The sequence below is a fragment of the Cyanistes caeruleus genome, chromosome 32 (assembly GCF_971803275.1).
Source record: "Cyanistes caeruleus chromosome 32, bCyaCae1.hap1.1, whole genome shotgun sequence".
Classification (NCBI taxonomy): Eukaryota; Metazoa; Chordata; class Aves; order Passeriformes; family Paridae; genus Cyanistes; species Cyanistes caeruleus.
The window spans coordinates 2,415,963-2,437,505 of record NC_141733.1 but is presented as its reverse complement, the minus strand read 5'-3'; the positions used below and the strand labels follow the sequence as shown (position 1 = coordinate 2,437,505).

At 61.3% G+C, this 21,543-nt stretch overlaps 3 protein-coding genes across 3 annotated transcripts; 1 reads left to right on the top strand and 2 right to left on the bottom strand.

Annotated features, from left to right (window-relative positions):
• Nucleotides 1-773: 773 nt before the first annotated feature.
• On the top strand, nucleotides 774-2,056 carry DDIT3 (DNA damage inducible transcript 3). The gene is made up of 4 exons (XM_086870554.1): nucleotides 774-868; nucleotides 1,060-1,107; nucleotides 1,229-1,380; nucleotides 1,471-2,056. Exons 3-4 carry the CDS (start codon nucleotides 1,252-1,254, stop codon nucleotides 1,846-1,848), a joined length of 507 nt encoding a protein of 168 aa, XP_086726680.1. The 5' UTR covers nucleotides 774-868; nucleotides 1,060-1,107; nucleotides 1,229-1,251; the 3' UTR covers nucleotides 1,849-2,056.
• On the bottom strand, nucleotides 2,006-8,626 carry MARS1 (methionyl-tRNA synthetase 1). Its single transcript, XM_086870501.1, has 21 exons — nucleotides 8,442-8,626; nucleotides 8,215-8,317; nucleotides 7,983-8,061; nucleotides 7,529-7,663; nucleotides 7,115-7,190; nucleotides 6,877-7,031; nucleotides 6,693-6,805; nucleotides 6,505-6,621; nucleotides 5,716-5,919; nucleotides 5,192-5,393; nucleotides 4,945-5,019; nucleotides 4,692-4,862; nucleotides 4,507-4,602; nucleotides 4,306-4,423; nucleotides 3,949-4,162; nucleotides 3,653-3,784; nucleotides 3,457-3,561; nucleotides 2,790-2,973; nucleotides 2,611-2,682; nucleotides 2,330-2,437; nucleotides 2,006-2,231 (listed from the first exon to the last, which is right to left on the bottom strand). Exons 1-21 carry the CDS (start codon nucleotides 8,542-8,544, stop codon nucleotides 2,085-2,087), a joined length of 2,709 nt encoding a protein of 902 aa, XP_086726627.1. The 5' UTR covers nucleotides 8,545-8,626; the 3' UTR covers nucleotides 2,006-2,084.
• Nucleotides 8,627-9,078: 452 nt separating this feature from the next.
• CSRNP2 (cysteine and serine rich nuclear protein 2) lies at nucleotides 9,079-18,823 on the bottom strand. Its single transcript, XM_086870528.1, has 4 exons — nucleotides 15,761-18,823; nucleotides 14,463-14,725; nucleotides 13,586-13,882; nucleotides 9,079-13,114 (listed from the first exon to the last, which is right to left on the bottom strand). Exons 1-4 carry the CDS (start codon nucleotides 15,957-15,959, stop codon nucleotides 12,413-12,415), a joined length of 1,461 nt encoding a protein of 486 aa, XP_086726654.1. The 5' UTR covers nucleotides 15,960-18,823; the 3' UTR covers nucleotides 9,079-12,412.
• Nucleotides 18,824-21,543: the final 2,720 nt, after the last annotated feature.

Below are 21,543 nucleotides of genomic sequence, written 5' to 3'. Positions count from 1 at the left end.
GGGGCAGGAGCAGGGCCCCCCCGAACCGGGGTGGGGTGTGCTGGGATAGGTATGGACATGGGGGGAACCTCTTGGGGCCAGGACCCCCACAAGGATGAGGGGCTGGGGGCCAGCTGGACCCCAAAGATGGGGGGGTCTCCAGCCCTGCTCCCCCAGGCCCCTCACACCGGTTCTGCAGCCCCCCACTCATACAGCCAAAGCACCCCCATGTCCCCAGCTTTCCCCCCACAAGTGTCACCAGATCCCCCAGTCCCACCATCCCTCCCAGCTCCAGTGCCCCCAGTTGTCCCAGCACCCCCAGTTCCACCCCCTCACCCCAGCGCCTCCCACTCGCCATGGGAGGGGCCCTTGAGGTGGGGGTGAGGGGATGGGGGGGCTGAGCGTGCCCGGGGAGGCTGAGACCGCCCCCCCCGCCCCTCCTCCCGTTAATCCCGACCAATTTCCGTAGGGAAACGAGATCCTGGGGCATCGAAGCCCCGCCCACCCCCCGCAATCCCCGCCCACCCCCCCGCAATCCCCGCCCACCCCCACAAGCCCCGCCCATTCCCCTGGAAAGCCCCGCGCCCCTCCCCGTGCCCGCTGGGGGGCGTGGCCCATTTCCCGCCATTGCATCATCCCCGCGTGACCTCCCCCGCGCGCTGGGCGGTGCCGCTCGTCCCGCCCCCGGAGCACTCCCATTGGTTGATGCTTCCCTGCCAATCACGGCCCTCGCGCTCCTATTGGCTGCTGCCAGCGCGAGCATTGCGTCAGGCTGCTCTTAAAGCGGCGCGGCGGGGGCGGCAGGGCGCAGCGCGGGACGATGCGGACGAGGATGAACCGGGAACAGCGACCGGAGCGGGGCCGGGGGGAGCCGGGACCACCCAGAAAGGTGCGGGGAGGGCGTACGGCAAGCCGAGGAGCGGCCCCAGGCGGGCCTGGCTGAGGGTTTCCGCTCGGTTCCGGGAGGGGAACCGGAGCGCCCGCAGCCGCCTTCGTGAGGGGGGGGCCCGACCCCCGGCGAACCCCCCCACTCGGGGGTGACCGATCCGAACAGCACCCCCTCCCTCCCTCCTTCCCCAGGCATCCAGGAGAAAGTGTGTCCTTGCCGACCACCACACCTGAGAGCAGGTAAGGGGACATCCCCCCCCCCATACACGCGCGCCTTTGGGTTCCGGGGCCGGCCCGAGCACCGGGGGTCCCGGCCCGGGTCACCCCTCACTCCCTTCCCGTTCTCTGCTCCCTCCCGCAGCCCGTGCCGGGCCCGAAGTGACAATGGCGGCCGAAGGGTTGTGGGGGCCGGGCGGCCCCCCCGGCTGGGAGCTGGAGGGGTGGTACCAGGACCTGCAGGAGGTGCTGGCGGCGGAGCCCCCCGGAACCGCCCCCACCTGGGGGCCTGAGCAGGTGAGCGCGGGGCCGGCAGCGCCCCCGGGGCGGGGGGCGCGGGGAGGGGTCCCCCCTCCATCACCGTTCCCGGTCCCGCTCTCTCCGCAGGTGGAACCGGGCCCGGGGGGCTGCGGGCTGGACCTGGCTCTGGCCGAGGAGCTGCTGGCGCTGCTGGGGCCGGAGGGAGCGGCTCCAGCGGAGCCCCCGGGCGCGGCCCCCGGCGGGAGCGGCCTGGCCCGGCCGGGCCCCGCCGAGGAGGAGGAGGAAGAGCCGGAGGCGCGGGGGGCGCGGAGGAAGCGGCGCGGCGGCCCCGGAGCTCCGCGGGAGCGGGACGGGGAGCGGCGGCAGCGGGACGGGGAGCGGCGGGTGCGGGAGCTGACGGCGCACAACGAGCGGCTCCGTGCGGAGATCCAGCGGCTCAGCGCCGAGGTGCAGCGCACCCGGACCGCGCTCATCGACCGCATCGTCAACCTGCGGCGGGTGTAGCGGCTGCCCCGGGCCGGGCCGGACCGAGCGCATCGTCAGGCCGTGCCGGGGGAAGGTGACCCCGCAGCTGGGGACAAGGACTCTGCTGCCACACGGACTGGGGTGGGGCAGCCCTATGGCTGACGGACACTGCGGACAGACGAGTGGATGCAGCGTCTCCGTGCCATTGTACAGCTCTCGTTCATTTATTGCACGCATCTAACCACAACCACTATGGCCCACTTTGGTTACTGGGGCTACTTCTTCCGCTTGCCCTTGGGGACCTCGGGGCTCCGGCCTTCGGCCAGTGCCAGCTGCTGCTTCAGCTCCAGCAGTTTGGCCACCTGGGCGTCCACCTGGGCCTTCTCTGCCTGGGCAGCCTTCAGCTGCCTCACCAGGTTGCCCTGCAGAGGTGGGAAGAAGGATTTGAGGATGTGATGAGGATTTGGGAGGGGGTTTAAAGGCATGACAGCCATGCCCCACGCCCTGTCTCCCCCCTCACCTGCTTGGCCACCTGCTCAGTCAGCTCCTGGATCAGTTTGGGGTCACCTGGAGCTGCAGAAGTGTTGGGGGCTGGAGTGGGGATTGAGGCTGGGGGGGGCTCTTTGGCCTGGAAGAGGAAGAGATGGGGATATGCCCTCTCACTTCTATTCTGGGCAGGTGCAGCTCACCTGGGGCTCTACAGCAACAGCTCTGGGCTGGGAATGGGAGGGACAGAGAGGGTGGAGCTGCAGCTGCCCAAGGTGGGGGAGCTGTGGGGGGGGTACCTGAGCCCCCACTCACCTGCGTTCCCCCAAAGCGCTGGCGCAGGGCTTCCACCTGCTCGGGCTCCAGTTTCTGGAACAGGGGGCTCACCTGGTGCCAGCAGGGACAGAGGGGTCACACCTGGGGGGGGACACACCCCACTGCCCCCAGCACAAGGCTGGGGCAGGGCCTGCCCTCCCCCCGGACCCCAGCCGTACCGTGCCGACGCGGTGCCCGGCGGGCAGGGTGCAGGTGAGGCCGGGCCCGAGGCCGCAGCGCTCCGGGGGGATGCAGAGCTGGCCCTGGATGGCGGCGCTGACCCCGGGCACGAAGGGCTGGAGCAGCGCGGCCAGAGCGGCCGCCACGTTCACGGCGACACCGGTCACTGTCCCTGCGCGCTGCCTGGGGGGGACACGCTCAGTGACACCTCTGTGACCCCCCAGGGGCCCCGTGTCCCTCTGCCACCTTCACTGCCAGGCTGAGGACCCGTGTGCTGCCTGGGGGAACAACACCGCTGTGCCCCTTGTGACCCCCACCCCGTGCCCCACCTTCACCCCCTCCTCGGTCAGTGCCTGTGCGAGGGGCCAGCAGGGACCCCCCCCGTGCCACCACCAATGCCTGGGGACAGGGACCTCCCAGTGTCCCACTCCCCCCCAGCTCCTGGCTTTGCTCCATCCCTGCCCTGTGCCCCCCCAGCAGTGCCAGCCCCCGCCCCTGACAAGACCCAGGAGTGGGGACCCCTCCATGGCACCCCCTGCACTCCCCAGGCCACCCAATCACCCTCTACCCCCTCAAATCGTGGCTGTACCCCCTCTGGTGTCCCAATTCCCATCCATGACCCCTCCCCATCCCCCCAAGCCCCCTCTGTGCCCCATCCATCCCTACCTGTCCCTCTCATCGCCCTTGATGCGCTTCCAGGGCTCGTTCACCTGGATGTACTGGTTGCCGTGGCGGGAGATGCTGAGCACGCACCTGAGCGCGTCGCGGATGCTGAGGGGGCAGGGGGGGCGCGGGTGGGGCTGAGCACCTGCAGGGGAGGCTCTGTCCCCCCTCCCTGCGTTTTCAGCCCCTCAGGACCCACCGGACTTTCTCCATCAGCTGGTGGTACTGGCGGATCTCCAAGGTGAGCCGGGCCAGGAGCCGCTGGTCCTCAGCTGTGAGCACCATGTCGGGCACGGTACCCGCGAAGAACTTGCACACGAACATGCCAGCCCTGGGGACAGGGTGGGGACAGGTGTGAGCACAGCCCTGGGGACAGGTGTGAGAACCGCCCTGGGGACAGGTTGGGGACAAATGTGAGCACAGCCTGGGGACAGGTTAGGGACAGGTGTGAACACAGTTATGGACCAGCCCCCCTCCCCCCAGGTGTCCCCACACCTGTTGATGAAGTTGCCCAGGTTGTTGAGCAGCTCTGAGTTGTTCTTGAGCAGGAGGTCGGCCCAGGAGAAGGCGCTGTCCTGGCCCTCGGGCCGCAGGTACAGCAGGTAGAAGCGCCAGACGTCGGCAGGGATCCCGGTGTCCTTGGCCATGTCCCCAAACACACCCACACCCCGGCTCTTGGAGAATTTCCCATCCTCGTAGTTCAGGTACTCTAGGGACAGGTGAGCACCTGCCATGGGGAGCTGGCTCCTCCCAGGCACAGAGCAGGGGGAGCGTGGACCCTCGCACCTGGGGACCCTCCCTCGCACCTGGGGACCCCCTCGCACCTGGGGACCCCCACACCTGTGCCCGTACCTGTGGCGATGAGGTGATTCACCAGGGTGTAGTTGTCATCGGCGCCCAGCAGCGAGCAGGGGAACACGACGCTGTGGAAGGGGACGTTGTCCTTGGCCATGAAGTTGTAGAGCTCCACCTGGCAGGTGAAGGGGACAGGTAGAGATGTCAGAGGAGTGTCTTGCCCTGTCCCCACCTGCACCATCACTCGCCTCCTCCTACCTGCTGGGGGTTCTTCCACCACCGCTCCCACTGCTCAGTGTAGTTGGCTGTGATGGACAGGTACCCGATGGGAGCGTCGAACCACACATAGAACACCTGGGTGAGGATGACACCTGAGCAGGTGAGTCCAGCAGAGAGGGCCCAGCAGGGGCCCAGCAGCGCACCTGGGGCCAGGGGGGACCCACCTTGTCACGGAAGCCGTCGAGGGGCACTGGGGTGCCCCAGGTGAGGTCGCGGGTGATGCAGCGCGGTTTGAGCCCGTCCCGCAGCCAGGTGCGCGTGATGTGCCGCGCGTTGGCCGTCCAGTCACCTGAGGCCCAGCTGCGCTCCAGCCAGGCCTCCAGCTGCCCCTCTAGCTGTGAGGGACACGGGTGGGACACTTGGGGTACCTGGGGGGCCCCGTCCCCACTTCACTGCTCCCCCAGGGGTGCAGCTCACCTTGGGCAGGTCCAGGAACAGGTGCTGGGTGGGCGTCACCACCGGGGTACCACGGCAGAGCTTGCACTGGGGGTTCTGAGGGAAAACGGGGTCCCCAGCGTTATGGGGAGATCCCCAAAAGTGGAGCAGGGGGTCCCCAAAGGTGGGGTGAGGGGTGTTACTGAAAGTGGGAGGGGAAGGCTCAGGGTGAGTTAGGGAGGTCCCCAAAGGGAAGGGGAAGTGGGTGGGTCCACAGGGGCTGCCCCACCTTGAGCTCCACGGCGTTGATGAGCTTCCCACACTTGTCACACTGGTCCCCACGAGCCTCGGCATAGCCACAGAAGGGGCAGGTGCCCTCCACGAAGCGATCAGCCAGGTACCGCCCACAGCTCTCACACCTGAGCTGCTCCAGCGTGTCCTGCAGCAGGAACCCCCGCGCCAGCAGCCGCTGGAAGATGTCCTGGGCAATCCTGGCCAGGGAAAGGCAGGCCACGTTAGCCACGGGTACCCCTGGCACAGGTGGGGCTCACCTCGTCTCTTGGGGCTCACCTGGCCTGCAGGGGCTCACCTGAGCTCCTGGGCCTCACCTGGCCTGCAGGGGCTCACCTGAGCTCCTGGGCCTCACCTGGCCTGTAGGGGCTCACCTGAGCTCCTGGGCCTCACCTGGCCTGTAGGGGCTCACCTGGTCTGGAGGTGACCTCACCTGGTCAAGCGACCTGGTCTGGAGGGGCTCACCTGGTCTCTTGGGGCTCACCAGGCCTGCAGGGGCTCACCTGAGCTCCTGGGGCTCACCTGGTCTGCTGGGGCGTGGTGGTGCGGCCAAAGTGGTCGAAGGAGATGCGGAACCAGGCGTAGACGTCGGCGTGCACGGCGTGGTAGCGGTCACAGAGCTCCTGCGGGCTCAGCCCCTCCTCCAGCGCCCGCGTCTCCGTGGCCGTGCCGTACTCGTCAGTGCCACACACGAACAGCGTGTTCCAGTTCCGCAGCCGGCAGTACCTGCAGCACACACCTGGAGTGGGCACTGCTCACACCTGTCACACCTGGGAGTGGGTACCTGTCACACCTGTCACAGCTGGGAGTGAGCACCTGTCACACCTGGGAGTGGGCACCTGTCACACCTGTCACAGCTGGGAGTGAGCACCTGTCACAGCTGGGAGTGGGCACCTGTCACACCTGGGAGTGGGCACCTGTCACACCTGGGAGTGGGTACCTGTCACACCTGTCACAGCTGGGAGTGGGCACCTGTCACACCTGGGAGTGGGTACCTGTCACACCTGTCACAGCTGGGAGTGGGCACCTGTCACAGCTGGGAGTGAGCACTGTCACAGCTGGGAGTGGGCACCTGTCACAGCTGGGAGTGGGCACCTGTCACACCTGTCACACGTGGGAGTGGGCCCCTGTCACAGCTGTGGGGACACCTGTCACACCTGTGCAGCACACCTGTCACATCTGGGCACGGGAACCTGTCACACTTTACCCATGTCATCCCCTGCTCGCACCTGCAGGTGCACAGCTGTAACACCTGTGCAGGTGTGCAGCCAGCCCAGCCCCCCCAGCCCCAGGGAGGTAGCGCAGCCTCACCTGGCGAAGGTGTCGGCGCTGAGGACGCAGCCGATGATGTTGCCCAGGTGAGGGACGTTGTTGACGTAGGGCAGCGCGCTGGTGATCAGGACGTTCCTCTCGCCCTCCACAGGTAACCTGGAGGGGAGGGGGGGTCAGAGGAGGGTCCCCTCCCCGCCCACACCCCCTGGTGTCACCTGGGCACTCACACAGGTGTCTGTGGCTGCCGGGGTGGGGGCAGCGCCGCGGGGCCCTGGGCCCAGATGTCCACGGCAGCCGCGATGTCGTCGTCGGTCAGCGTCCGCTCCGGGCCCTCCTCGTCCTGCGGGGACCAGGTGAGGGGGGCTGCGCCCTCCCCTTCCCCCGACCTCCCCCCCGGGGCCGGGGCCGCACCTGGGGCTCGTGGCGGGGGGCCAGGAGGGGCGGGGGGTGCTGGGCCAGGTGGGTCCGGAGCTCCCGCAGCGCCTCCGGCAGCAGCGCGGCCGCGTCCCGGCACGGCTCCCACAGGGACATGGCACGGAACCAGGAGCGCAGCACCTGCAGCTCACCTGGGTGGGAACGCAGCAGGGTCAGCCCCGGCCCCCCGGGGACCCCCCTAGGGACCCCCCATGACCCCCTGACCGGCTCTTACTGGGCAGACTGGTCTCGTCCTGGAGCACTGGGAACAGGCTGCCCCACACCACCACATCAGCCACCGAGGCGGCATCCTGGGGAGAGACAGGTGTGTACTGGGGGAACTGGGGACACTGGGAGGGACTGGGAGAATCTTCTGGGGTCACTGGGGGTACCACATAAGAGGAACAGAAACAAACTGGGACAAACTGGGGACACTGGGGCAGGCACAGTGTGGTGGTGCCAGGTGAAGCCAGGACTGGGAGCTGCAGGGCGGCACTGGGTGGACTGGGAGGCACTGGGGGCTGTTTTCCATACGGGGGGCAGCAGTGTGCCACCCTCCCTCGGGGCACACGCGGGGACACGACTGGGGACACACCTGCCGGGCAGGTACCAGCGAGCCCATCCCCCCTGCCCAGAGCCCCCCACTCACCCCGGCCAGGTGGGTGGTGCCGCTCCGGGCCAGGTGCTGCTCCAGGTGAGCCAAGAGGTGCTGCAGGAGCCCGAGGGTGTCGGGCCCCGCCCGGCCCTGCACCAGCCTCAGGTACAGGGCAGCGGCCACCGCGGGCTGGGGACACAGGGGGGTGACATCGGTGGGGACAGGGGAGCACAGAGAGCCCCGGGGGGCACAGGGGGGTGACATCGGTGGGGACAGGGGAGCACAGAGAGCCCCGGGGGACACAGGGGGGTGACACCGGTGGGGACAGGGGAGCACAGAGAGCCCCGGGGGACACAGGGGGGTGACACCGGTGGGGACAGGGGAGCACAGAGAGCCCCGGGGGACACAGGGGGGTGACACCGGTGGGGACAGGGGAGCACAGGGGGGTGACATCGGTGGGGACAGGGGAGCACAGAGAGCCCCGGGGGACACAGGGGGGGTCGCTCACCTGCAGCTCGGTGGCCTCCCATTCCAGCCACTGCGTGGTGAGGTCGGTGGGCTCCTCCCCTCGGCACAGGTAAAAATACCTGGGGGGTTAATGGGAGTGGGGGGTTCCGGGGTGTGAGAGCGGGGGCCGGGGGATAAGGGGGGTGTTGGAGCCGGGTCTGGGGGGGTGAGGGGAGGTGTCGGGGGGTGCTTGGGGCTGCTGTCGGGGGAGCCCCCACGCCGCCCGTACTCACTGGCAGATGGCGTTGGCAGAGAACAGGACGGTGCCGTTGTCCAGCTCCAGCTCCAGCTCCAGCCCGGGACCCCGGGGAGGGCTCGGGAGGGAGCGCGGCCGCTCTGTGGGGAGGGAGCGGCTCAGCCCGCGCGGGGGTCCCGGGGCCGGAACGGGGAAGGCGGTCGGGCCCGGGAGCCGCGGGGCCGGGTGCGCGCTCCGGGGGGGGTGTGAATGTCCCGGTCTCACCTGCGGGGCCGCCCAGGTGAGGCCGGACGGGCGCGGGGGCGGCGCCGGCGGCCGCGAGCACCTTGAGGGCGGCGGGAGCGCCCGGCGGGACCCGGAGCCGCATGGCGGGAAAGGGGCGGGGCCGCGCGGGGCACGGCGGGAGTGGCCGAGGGGCGGGGCCAACGCTGATAGCCCCGCCCCCTAGTTGAGTCTCGCGAGAGAGGAGGGGGATTACCATGGCAACGGGGACGCTGCTGCCGGTGCCGCCATGGCTGGAATGGGATCCATGGGATGGGATGGAATTGGATCCATGGGATTGGAACTGAGATGGGATCCATGGGATGGGATGGGAATTATGGGATGGAATGGGATGGGAATTATGGGCTAAGAATTATGGGATTTACGGGATGGAGCCCAGCCGGGTCCAGGGGCGCTCCCGGCTGATCCTAAGCCCGTTCTGGACCGAGTCCGATCCCGGGCTCTGAAGGGATCCAAGGGGAAGGTTGGGATTTTACCCCAAATTTTGTGAATTTAACCCAAACGTAATGAACTTCACCCAAATTTCCTTATTTTAACCCAAATTTCATTAATTTAACCCAGATTTCAGTGGGTTTAACCCAATTTTTTTTATTTTACCCGTTTTAATCACAACTCCCCATCAAGTTTAACCACTTTTTATTTTTTCCACTTAAATATTCTCTTTAAATACAGCATCATCCCGGGAAACTGCGGAAAAGCGGGAAAAATGAATAATAGTGGGGAGAAGCTTTGGATTCACTTGGGAGCATTAAATGTGGAATTAAAACGGAAATTAAAAACTGAAAAATGAAATTTAAAATGTAACAGGAAAAAGAAAAAAATAAAGGAAATTTAAAAGGAAATAAAAAGGGAAATAAATGGAATTGAAAAAGAAAGAAGTGCAAGTAAAAGTTAAAGAAATAAGAAGGCAATAAAAACAGAGAAAAGAAATAAAAACAAACTTTTAAAAGAAATAAAAATTAAATTTAAAAGGAAAGAAAAATGAAATTAAAAATCAAAGGAATAAAAAAGAAATAGAAAAAAGAGAATAAAAAAAATAAAGAAGGAAATTAAAATGACATTAGAAATTCCGAAGCCACTCTGGGGGCCCTGGTGGGGGGAAGTTTGGGGATCCCCCAGGGTTTTGGGGGGCCTGAGGGAGGGGGGCAGTAGCACCAGCGAGGGGCCAGATCCATTGAATCCTGTGGATCGAATCCAATCAAGATGAGAAGGCCAAATCCCACCTGGATCCCACCGAGCCCAGTGGGATCAATCCGGGAATTCCGTGGCTCGGGAAGCACCGACTCGGGAGATCTGGGGGATCCAGCCCGGGGGGGCAGGGCAGGGTTTGGGGTCACCTCCTCCCCCAGAGCACAGCGGGCAAAAATGTGGATTTGGAGCCATTTCTGGGGGATTTGGGCACCTCCAGGAGGAGAAGCCTGGACCCAGGGGGGGTTTGGGGGTCACTGAGGCCCTGGATTGGGAACTGGCCCCTCCCCACCCCAACCCCCTTTTAGACCCCTGGAAAAATCCTCTTCTGACCCCTTAAAGCCAATCTGGACCCCCTTAAACCCCCCAAACCCCTTGGAACCCTTTTAAACCCCCCAAAACCCCTTTAATTATCCCTTAAATGCCCTTCATATATTTTTAAACCCCTTTTGAACCCTCTTAAAAAATAACCCTTTGAATCCCCTTGAACCCCTCTGACTCTGTCAAACACCTTGGTATCTCCTTTGAAGCCCTGGAAAACCTCTGAACATTAAATCCCTCCCTGAACCCCTCAAAAACACCCTCTGAACCCTCAAATCCCTGTTTGAATTCCCTTTTTAACCCTTTTTGGAACCCCTTCGAACCCATTTAAGGCCCCTGAACGCCCTTTTAAACCCTCTCAAATCTTCTGAACTCACTTAAACTCCCTTTTGAGCTAAAAAAGCCCTTTAAACCACCTTAAACCCCTTGAAACTCCTCCAAACCCCCAAAGCCCTTCTTAAACTTCCCTTCAAATGCCTAAAGAAATCCCTTTCACACCCTTGAACCCCCCTGAACCCCCTGATTTCCTAAAAGACCCTGTAACTCTTTACCAACCCCTTCAGATCCAACTGAACCCCTTTTAACCCCCCATAAACCCCTCTGAACCTCTAAACCTCATAAAAACCCCTCTGAACCCCCCCAAAAAAACCCCTCAATGTCACCATAACCCCTAAAATCCCACTCTGAGCCCCCTTAAACCCCTTTTAAACCCTCACCCCCTCCTGAACCCCCTTTTTAACCCCCCACGGGGGGCAGGTGACCCCCCCAGGAGCACCAGGGGACCCTCAACCCCCAAAACTGGGGGGTCAGACCCCAGTGTGGGAAAATTGCTGGAAAAGCCAACGGTGAAATCAAAAAAAGTAGGGAAAATAAAGGGGTGGCAGCAGCTGGATTGGGGGATTTGGGTCCCTGCGATCCCAAGGTCTGGGAGCATCCAGGTGAGCAGGTCCTGAAGGCACAGACCAGACCAGGTGAGCAGATCCAGGGTCTGGGAGTGTCCAGGTGAGCAGATCCAGAGCAGATCCCACAATCTGTAGGGTCCAGGCGAGCAGAATGCAGGATTTGGGGCACAGGCCCAAGCAGGTGAGCAGATCCCAAAATCCAAGAGCATCCAAGAGCAATCCAAGAGCAGGTGAGCAAATCCCAAGGGCACAGACCCAACCTGGGCTGGGCTGGAGAGCAGCAGCCCCACCCCACATCCTGATTTTCCTCCCAGGCTGGAATTGCTCCTGGCCCAGGTTGATTTCACCTGGCTGGAGCCAAAAAAGAGGGAAAAGCCCCAGAAATGAGAAGTTTCACCCCAAGACAGATCCCAGAGCCTCAGGAAGGTCCAGAGCACAGGCAGGGTTTCCATGAATCCCAGTCCAAGGAAAGGCTGGAAGGACCAGGTGAATTCTCCAGGAGACTCCACACCTGGAGAACCTGAATCCATCCCAGTCTGACCAGTTTGATGCCAGTGGAGATGCCCGGAGCCAGAAGGAGCGCAGGTGAGCAGGAAGCACCTGAGGAGCAGCACAGGGAGTTCCAGGTGCTCCTTCTCACTGAAAGTCAGGCTCACCAGGAACGGTACATCCATGGGATAGCAGGAGCTGGACACCTGTGCACACCTGCAGGGCTCTGATCCTGCTGCCACTGGGTTGGATCCTGAGTGCTGCAGTGGCAGGACAGGTTCTTTGGGAAACACAGCCAGGTGGGGCTCACCTGGATGGATGGAGCTCACCTGGGATGGGCAAGGAGCCAACCGAGAGCTCAGGGATCAGGTAGGGCAGGGCCAGGTGACATTGCATCCATGGGACACCTGTGCACACCTGCAGGGATCGGTCCAGGACCACCTGGATGCACAGAGCCCACCAGGAATGGGCCGGGATCACAGGTGGGGGCAGGGACATTCCGGCAGCCTCACATCCCCAAATCCTGGTCCTTGCAAGGGCAGCTCCTCAACAGCTGCTGGAAGGATCTCCCAGCAAGTGAATGAACATTCCAGAAGGTTCTGACAGGTACAGGTGATCAATTCCAGGCCACCGAGGAGGTGAAGTTGGTTCAACTCCCCAGAATTTTCCAGATGAGTTCGGGGATTCCAGTCCTGGGTCTCCTGTGGCAGTTCCAGGTGCTTCCCAATCCATCCCAGCTGCAGGTGAGGGAGCATCACCTGGATGAGGTGGGATGGGATGTGGCCCAGGTGAAACATTCATTAAACAGACAAGAGTTAGGGAAAAAAGGCTTTTTCCCTTAAAAATAAGGAAAGTGGAGGCAGCTGGGGGGACAGAGCTGCCATGGGATCCAGGAGGCTCCAGCTCAGGTGAGTCCTGGCACAGGTGACCTCTGTCAGGTGAGTGAAGGACTCCTGGCCCTGTGCCAGGCAAATCCTCTGTCCAGAGCAGCCCCCACCAAACTAAATAATCAATCCATGGAATAAATAATGGAGCCAGAGGGCCTGAGGCCACTCATATGGGCAGGTGGGGGTGCTCCAGGTGCTCTGGGAGATTTTGGGGTGCTCCTCCCTTGCTCACAGCAGCAGGGACAGGTGGCACCCCCAGCTCCTTCCCAGGGGGGCTGGAGGCTGGAGCTGGATGCTCCATGTGGCCACTCCCACCCTTGGCACCCACCCGTGGCTCCACCTGGCAGTAGAGCCCAGGTGCATCGGGCAGGTAAGGCTGGGAGCCCCCTGGGGCCGGCTGCCCGGCAGGGTAGCACAGGACAGAAGATTCCAGCGGGAACTGGGCTGGGATGAGGATGGTGGAGGTGAGCCCGGAGCACGGGGGCGGTTTCACCTGCCAGGTGTCATCCAGGTGCTCCCCCAGGACACAGACCCCACCCCCCTCTCCCCCAGAGCCGCTTCCAGAGTCTTCCTCAGCCTTCAGCCTCTCCAGCTCCTCGGCTGTCTGCAGGTGCAGCACCGCCCGCTCGTTCTCCGCCAGGTATTCCTGGAAGTCCTGAGTCTCGGGGGGCTGTGGGGGCGGCCAGGTGGGGCCAGGGAGGGCGGCTGCTCCCTCCTCTTCCTCCTCCTCCCGCCGGTTCTCCAGCTCCAGCTTCATCAGGGTGTGCAGGAAGTGGGTGCGGACGCGCAGGGGGTTGAACTCGATCCGCCCGGCCACGTTCCCGCAGCCATCCCGGGAGCAGCCGCACGGGAACGACGTGCGATCCACCTGGGGCAAGGGCACAGCTGTGGGAGCCCTCCCAGCACCCCAATCCCACACCAAGCATCGTGGAGGGGGCTTATCCCAGCCAGGTGCCTCCACTGGGAAGAGATGTGGACGACCCCACAGGATCCCCCCGGAGCCTGAATCCTACCCCAGAGTGATCCCAGATCCCACCTGGACAGCAGGAATTTGGCTCTGGAGTGGGGAGAGGGGTTTACACATTCCAGATACTCCCAAAACACACCTGGAGCTGTTCCTGCTCCTTGAAGGAACAAGAGCATTCCAGCACCTGTTGGACCACAAATCCCAGCCTCACCTGGCACTCTCCACCCCTCAAGGAGTGCGGACACAGGCAACACCCGGCCAACCTCGAGTGCCACCTGTCCCCCATTCTCCCAGGTCACCTGGCTCTCCCCACTCCTCAAGGAGCGAGAGCACAGGCAGGAGGAGCAGGCTGGCCCCCACCCTGCGGCTCACCTGGCACTGGATGCCGGCCTGGCTGCAGGCACAGGTGCGCGGCTCGCAGGTGAGGCGGCAGAGGCAGCCGCACTGCTCGCGGGACAGGCGCAGCGCCCGCAGCTCCTGCCGCTCCTCGGCATCGATCCTGCGCACGCCCGAGGCGCGGAGCAGCGCCCGGCGCCGCTTGGTGGGCAGCGGCTGCAGGTAGAAATAATCGCCCACCTCCACCTGCCCCACGTCCAGGTCGTCGTCGGACACGTCGGCCAAGGTCAGCCCCACGGCCTCGGCCGACGGCACCGTCCCGTTCTGGGTCAGCTGGGGATGGAGGGACACACGTGGGGATGTGGGACCGTGGTGGGTCACCTGGCCAGGTGTCCTTCCCTCCGCCCAAACTGAGCCTCTCCTTGTCCCTCCCATGACCTGTCACCCCCAGATGCCACCCAGGTGTTTCCCACACAGATTTTTCCTGGTACCTCCTAAGATTCCCCCCAAAGTGATTCCCACTTGGATTCCCCTCAGTTTGCCTCTTCCAACCTCACCCAGGTATTCTTCACTTCCCTCCCACAAACCCCCCCACCCCAAGGGCTTTCCCACCAAACCCATCCAGGGCTTTCCCACCAAACTCATCCAGGTATTTCCCACCTGACTCCCCCAAATCCACCCCCAGGTATTCCCCACCACCTGGGTCCCCCACTGCTGTCCCTCCAGGTATTTCCCATCTGGATTCTGCCCTCCCTCCCCAGGTATTTCCCACCTGGATTCCACACTCCCTCCATGGGTATTCTCCACCTGGATACCCTCTGTCACCCCAAATTCACCCCCAGGTATTCCCCACCTGGATTCCACCCTCCCTCCCCAGGTATCTCCCACCTTTCCCCGCCAGATCCCCGCTCACCTCTCTCCTCCTGGCGCGCAGTTTCTCCCTGCGGAGGTGCTGCCGCAGGTGCTGCCGGTGGCTCACCTGGCGCAGGTGAGCGAACTGGCTGAGGCTGTACCTGCGGGCGCGGTGGTGCCGCGGGGCCATGCCCAGGGAGCTGCCGCCGGCGCTGGGCACGCAGGTGAAGCCCTGGCGCCGGGCGAAGTAGTAAACGGTGACCTGAGCGAAGCGCACGCGCTTCCCGCCCCGGCGCGCCCGGGAGCGCCGCAGGATGGACGGGGCTGCGGGCACAGAGCGGCTCAGGGAAGCCATCACAAAAGTCACCCCCGTTTCACACCCCAAAATTTAAAAATACCCATTATTTCCTCATAATTCCACCCCCAAATTCCCTTCCAGGATTCCTCCAAACTCCCCCTCTCAGAGTTCTCCCAAAATGCCTGAAATTCTCCCCCAACTCCTTCAAAGTTTCCCAAAATTCAAAGGAAAGTCAAGCCCCATGAACTCCTCAAATAACTCTCCCCCTAATTTCCCATTAATGCATCAATCCCCTAAACTTTCAAAAAATCCCAGAATTTTCCCCAATCTCATTAAAAAAAAAGTAAAAAATTCCTCCAAATTCTCCCAAAACTTAAAAAAAATCTCAGTTGTCCCTCAAATTTTAAAAACTCATCAAAAATTTAAAAAATCCCCAAAATTCACCAAAATGAAAAAAAAAAATCCCCCAAATCCCCAAACCAAATTAAAAATCCCCAAACCCAAAATTTAATAACAAAAATCACTGTTTTGTAAAATTCCCCCTGAAAACCCAATAATTCTCCCCCTGAAATATCACTACAAAATTCCCCCACTATTCCAAAAAATTCCACAGCATTCCCCCCAAATTCCCTAAAACTCCCCCCAAAAAAACCCCGGGAAGGGAAGGGAAGGTGCGGGAAGGTGCGGGAAGGTGCGGGAAGGGAAGGGAAGGTGCGGGAAGGGAAGGGAAGGTGCGGGAAGGGAAGGTGCGGGAAGGGAAGGTGCGGGAAGGGAAGGTGCGGGAAGGGAAGGTGCGGGAAGGGAAGGTGCGGGAAGGGAAGGTGCGGGAAGGGAAGGTGCGGGAAGGGAAGGTGCGGGAAGGGAAGGTGCGGGAAGGGAAGGGAAGGGAAGGGAAGGGAAGGGAAGGGAAGGGAAGGGAAGGGAAGGGAAGGGAAGGGAAGGGAAGGGAAGGGAAGGGAAGGGAAGGGAAGGGAAGGGAAGGGAAGGGAAGGGAAGGGAAGGGAAGGGAAGGGAAGGGAAGGGGTTTCCCAAATCCCGCCCAGTTCCCGGTCCCAGCTCACGCCCAGTGCTGCCGGAGCTGCCGCTGTCGCAGCTGTCGCCGCTGTCGCTCGTGGCGATCTCATCGTCCGAGGTGGCGCCGCTGGATGCGGCCGATCCCAATCCTGATCCTGATCCCAATCCTGATCCTGATCCCAATCCTGATCCTGATCCCAAATCCTCCGGCTTGCGCTTGATCCCGGCGCTCGGGAGCGCGGCCATTGGGGCTCGGCTCGCATGGAGAGCCCGGCGGGGACGGGACGGGACCACCCTGCGGAGAGCACAGAGACATTCGGGATCCCTGTGGATCACCAGCACCGCATTCCCGGGCTTTTCTCCCGGCTAAATCCCCCAATCCAACAGAACTCGTTGGTGCCAGCCCATCCCGGCGCTGCGTGTTCGTATTTCATGAGTCATGGTTCCACGGGATCGCCAGGAGAAGATTCTCTGGATTTTCCAAGAATCCTGCTCTCCCCATCCCCGATAAATCCTGATCCCAATGGGAGATCCCCGTGCCAGCCCATCATCCCGGGACATCCACACAAACATTTACACTTTGCTCCAGCTTCGTCTATCGCAGCTTTTCCATTTGGGATTGATTTGGGATGGAATTCACCCAAAACCAAAGGAAAAGTGCTTTTTTTTTTTGTTGGGTGTTGGTTTTTAGTTTTTTTTTGGACAGGCAGTGCCAGATTCACCCTGGAATATCCTGATCCTCCCCAAAATTCCCTAAAGTTCAGAAAAACCACCAGATGCTCCAAGAATTCCCAGTCCATCAGAGATGGCAGATTGGGAATGAGCCTCACTGGGATTTTCCTCCCTCACACCCCTTAATCCCAAAAAACTCGAAAAACCAAAAAATAACCATGGTGATATTTGGGAAAATTTCCAGCTCCAGGTTGGGCAAAGGGAATTTTTGGACCTGATTCCTGCTGGGAATCTTCCAGGATGAATTTGGGAGCACCCCCAGGATGTTCTGCAGCCCTTTGGGGGGTTGGGTTTTGGGTGGGATTTGCCAGAGCAGGAGGAACTGACAGATCTGGATCCAGCCCAGGGATCCTTCCCCTGTCCCCTCCAGAAGGGAATGTTGGGGTCCCAAAAAGCAGGATGGGAATTCCCAACCCATGCACTGGTTTGAGGTGAAATCCTGGTTTTTGGGGTGGTTTCTTTGCAAGGGAAAGTGGGAAATCCTGGTGGTAGAGGGTGAAAAAGCAGGAAGGAAGGAACTGATCAATCCCAATCCCAGGAGGAGTGGAGGTGGAAAACCCATCCCAACTCTCCAGCTCCCTGAAATTGCCAAAAATCCTCAAATTATTCCCTAAAACCACATTTCCATGGAAAATTAGAGATGGATCCCATCATCTGCACAAAGATTCTTCCCTGATGGATCTGTCAGGATGATTTCTATTCCTCACATCGAAGCCCAAATTATTCCAAATTATCCTTTCTGTGGCATAAAGAAACTCCTGGAAGAGTCAGAATGAAGGAAAAAAAGAACCCCACAAATAAATGAAAATATCAGGTTTCCATTTTTCCCCATTTTTAAATTGGAAAGAATTTGAGACGAGGAAGAAAAAATGGGTTCAAATGCTGAGGGAGGAGCCACAGGAATTGGGGAATTCCCATTGTTTCAAGGATTAAACCTCACCAAAAGGAATAACTATAAATTTTATTCCAATGTTCCAGAATCACTTTAGGAGTAGGGAAGGGATCAGGAGAGTCTGGGATTCCCAGAAGCACAGGAGCTGATCTGGAAAAGCTCCTGGCTGAAAGGTGATCCGAGCAGGGTGGGAAAGCTGGGATCATGTGGAACCACCAGGAATTGTCCATCCCACACCTGCTCAAGGTGAGTGCCAAACCCTGGAATGATGAACCCTTTTATTTCCAGCTATTCCAAGAAATCAGGAATGATTTCCCGATTTTCCAATACTCTGAGCATCCTGTGGATTCTGGGATGGCTCCCAAAATCCCAACCTAGATCAAGGGCTCAAGGAATTAGAAGATTCTCAAGAATTCCTGCTTGCACTCCCTGGATTCCAGCACCAATTTTTTTTTTTTGTTGAAGATAATGAGATTCCCATGAAAACTGAGAGCCAAAAATGGATTCTCTTGATGGTTTTGAGGGATCAGAAGTGTCAAAAGCAGGGATCCAGGATACTTCAGGATAAGAGGGGAGTGGGAATGATCCATGAGCAGCTCTGGTGGAACCCACCCAGAAGGGTCTGAGAACCTCAGTGATTCCAAGTGTTGTGCCAGGGCAGGAATTAGCAAAATAAAAATGGGATTTGGGGATGTTCACCAGGAATATTTTAGGAGTCTGGATCCTTAAGGAATTGGGCACGTTTTCCAATGTTTTCCCCAAGGATTCAGCTCAGCAGCTGAAAGGTCTACGGATTTCCCAGGGATTCGAGTCCATCCCAGGTCATTGCTGACATTCCCAACACTCAACTCTGGGTTTTTAGGATGAAAGGTGGAAAATTTGGGTTCCTCAGGGCAATCTAGGATACAGCTCCCATAGAGGTCCGAACATTTCTGCATCCAGCATCCCAAGGAGCATCTGTCCATTTGAGATGAGGAAGGAAAAATAGTTCCAAATGCTAAGGGAGGAGCCATGGGAATTTAAAGGATTAAATCTCACCAAAAGGAGTTCAACTAATAATATAATTTTTTTCCCATGTTCTGGAATCACTTTTGGAGTAGGGGAGGGATCAGGAGAGTTTGGGATTCCTGGAAGCACAGGAGCTGATCTGGAAAAGCTCCTGGCTGGAAGAGGCTGGGAAGGAGGGACAGGTGCCCCTCCCAGGGTGGGCAGGTGCTGGGGGACAGAGAGGTGACAAAAAAATCTCCTTGGGCTCTGTGTCCATCATTGGAATGGGGAGATAAAGGTGGATCCATGGAACACCTGGATCCAGAGGCCCAGGAGGTGAAGGGGCCCTGGGAAGGGGGGACAGGCTCCCCCCCAAAGGAGCTTCCCTAGTACCTGGGGAGGGTCAGGGGGGATGGAAAAGGTGATTCCACAAAACTCCCTGGGGCTGGAATCAAGGGATGAAGGTGCAACAGAACACAGAGCACATGGATGCAGAGAGGAGCCCAGGACAGGTGAGGGTGGGGCAGGAGCCCTTCCCGGGGCCCAGGTGCTCCCCTCCCCCCAGAGAGGTGCCCTGACACCTCACCTGAGCTCAGGGTCATGTGGGACCCCCGGAATCACCTTGGGGGTGAGGCCTGGGGAGGGATCAGCCCAACCCCCCTCACAGCCCCAGTACAGACTCTCCCCCACCTGACACCCCAGGTGTGACCCCCCCATCAACATCATCACCAGCAGCTTCTCAGGGACCCCCCCAACACAACCCCTGTGCCCCCCATGAGGTCCCCAAGGCCACCCACAGGTGCCAAGGCCACTATAAGGACCTCCAGTGCCCCCCCAAGGTACAGCAAAGGGGAGACCCCACCTGCCAGGACCCCCCATTGCTCCTCCCCAAATGTGTAGGGGGGCCCTACAGGCCCCCAGTGCAAGGGGAGCTGTAAGGGCCCCTCACATCCTGTACAGGACCCCATGGGGACAGTGAACCCCATCCCCTAGAGCCACCCCCACCCCTCTGTCCTCCCATACATTTCCAGCAGCAGCAGGCCCGTATTTCATACAGCCCCCCCACCCAATCCCCTATAGATTCGCTGTTATAAGGACCCCACTCATCCCCCCTCCCCCCCAGACTCTATATCCTCCCATCTCCTACAGACTTTTAGCTATAAGGTCCACCCGTACCCCCTATGGCCCTCCCACCATCCCCTACAGGCGCTCCAGCTTTAGGGCACCCCCTTGCCCTGGACGCCCTCAAGCCCCTCCCTCGCACATCCCCCATGGCCCCCGGCCCGCTGTGAGGCCGCTCAGCTGTAAGGGACCCCCTCCCCTATAGCCCCCCCAGCTATAGGGTCTTCCCATCCACAATGCCCCCTTCCTCCCAGCCCCCCCCATCCCCTGCAGCTCCCCCGGCTGTGAAGCCCCCAGACCCTTTCACCCCCCCATCTCCCATAGGGGCCCGCCGTTGTAGTGCCCCCATCCCTCACAGCCCCCCACCGCAGCCCCCAGGCCCCTGCAGGAGGAGGCCGCTCCCCCCCGCCCTCCTTCCAGCCCCCGAGCGCACCGAGCCCTGACCCACCCTTCCCCCGCCACTCACCGGTGCCCGGGGGGGTTCGGAGGGACCGGTCCGGCCGGGTGGGGGCGGGGGGCGTTGGGGGGGACCCCGGGGCCGGTCCCGGGGGGGGTCCGGGGCCGGTCCCGCCCCGCCGCGCGCGCCGACAACAATGGGGCCGCGGCCGCTGCGCCGCCGCTTTTATACCGCCCTGCGTCACGTGATTCGCAACGCCGCCACAGCTCCGCCGCGAGACACCATGGGAAACCGAGTTCCCTGGGGAGGAAATGCTGCGCTGGCGTGGGGTGTGATGGGAAATGTAGTCCGGAAATGCGGAATATGGAGGGCTGTAGGCGATCACGGGCTCGTGGCAGGGTCTGGGTTGGAAAGGATCTTAAAGCTCAGCCACTTCCACCCCTGCCATGGGCAGGGACACCTCCCATTATCCCAGGCTGCTCCAAGCCCTGTCCAACCTGGCCTTGGACACTTCCAGGGATGGGGCAGCCACAGCTCCTCTGGGAAATCCATTCCAGGGCCTGCCCACCCTCACAGCCAGGAATTCCTTCTCAATATCCCGTCCATCCCTGCCCTCTGGCACTGAGAAGCCATTCCCTGTGTCCTGTCCCTCCTTTCCTTGTCCCAAGTCCCTCTCCAGCTCTCCTGGAGCCCCTTCAGGCCCTGGAAGGGGCTCCAAGGTCTCCCTGGAGTGAGGTGAGCACCCCCAGCTGTCCCAGCCTGGCTCCACAGGGGCACCAGCCCTTGGAGCAGCTCCGTGGCCTCCTCTGGACTGGCTCCAGCAGCTGCAGGTCCTCCCTGTGTTGGTCCCCAGGGCTGGAGAAGCTCTGCAGGTGGGGTCTCACCTGAGCAGGGCAGAGGGGCAGAACCCCCTCGGGGCGGTTGCTGTGTTGGGCCTTGTCCTCCCAAACTAGGGGACCCCAACAGCAGCCCTGCCATGGCCTTGGCCCCTCAGGGTCCGTGTCCTGTGTGTCCTTGTCCTTCACATGTCCCTGTCCCTGGCATGTCCTTGTCCTTCACATGTCCCCTGTGTGTCCCAGCCATGTTCCTGCCATGTCCTTTTCCCCTGTGTGTCCTTGCCCACATCCTGCAGTGTCCCTGTCCCTGCTGTGTCTGTCTCGGTGTCCCCAGAGTGTCTGTCCCTCACAGCACATGTCCCGGTCCTGTCCCTGTCCTTGTCACCACTGTCTCCATGTCCACCATGCCCATGTCTATGCCAGTGGCATCTCCTCGTCCCCAGCGTGTCCCATTGTCCTGGTCTGGCCTTGTCCTTGTCCCTGGCACGTCCATGACCCTGGTGTGTCCCCTCCTGTGTCCTGTCCCACGTCCCATCAATCCCCACGTGCCTGGAGCATCCCTGTCCCCTGTCCCTGTCCCCATCCCTGTCCCCATCCCTGTCCCCGTCCCTGCTGTGTGCCAGGAGGGACCCTGGGGGGTCTGGGCTGGGAAGGGGTCCAGGGGCATTCCTGTGGAAAATCCTCCTTCTTCACCAAAGGAGACCCAGGAGGAGCCACACCCACTGACCACACCCACCGACCACACCCACCGACCACACCCTCTGACCACACCCACCGACCACACCCACCGACCACACCCACTGACCACACCCACTGACCACACCCACCGACCACACCCACTGACCACACCATCTGACCACACCC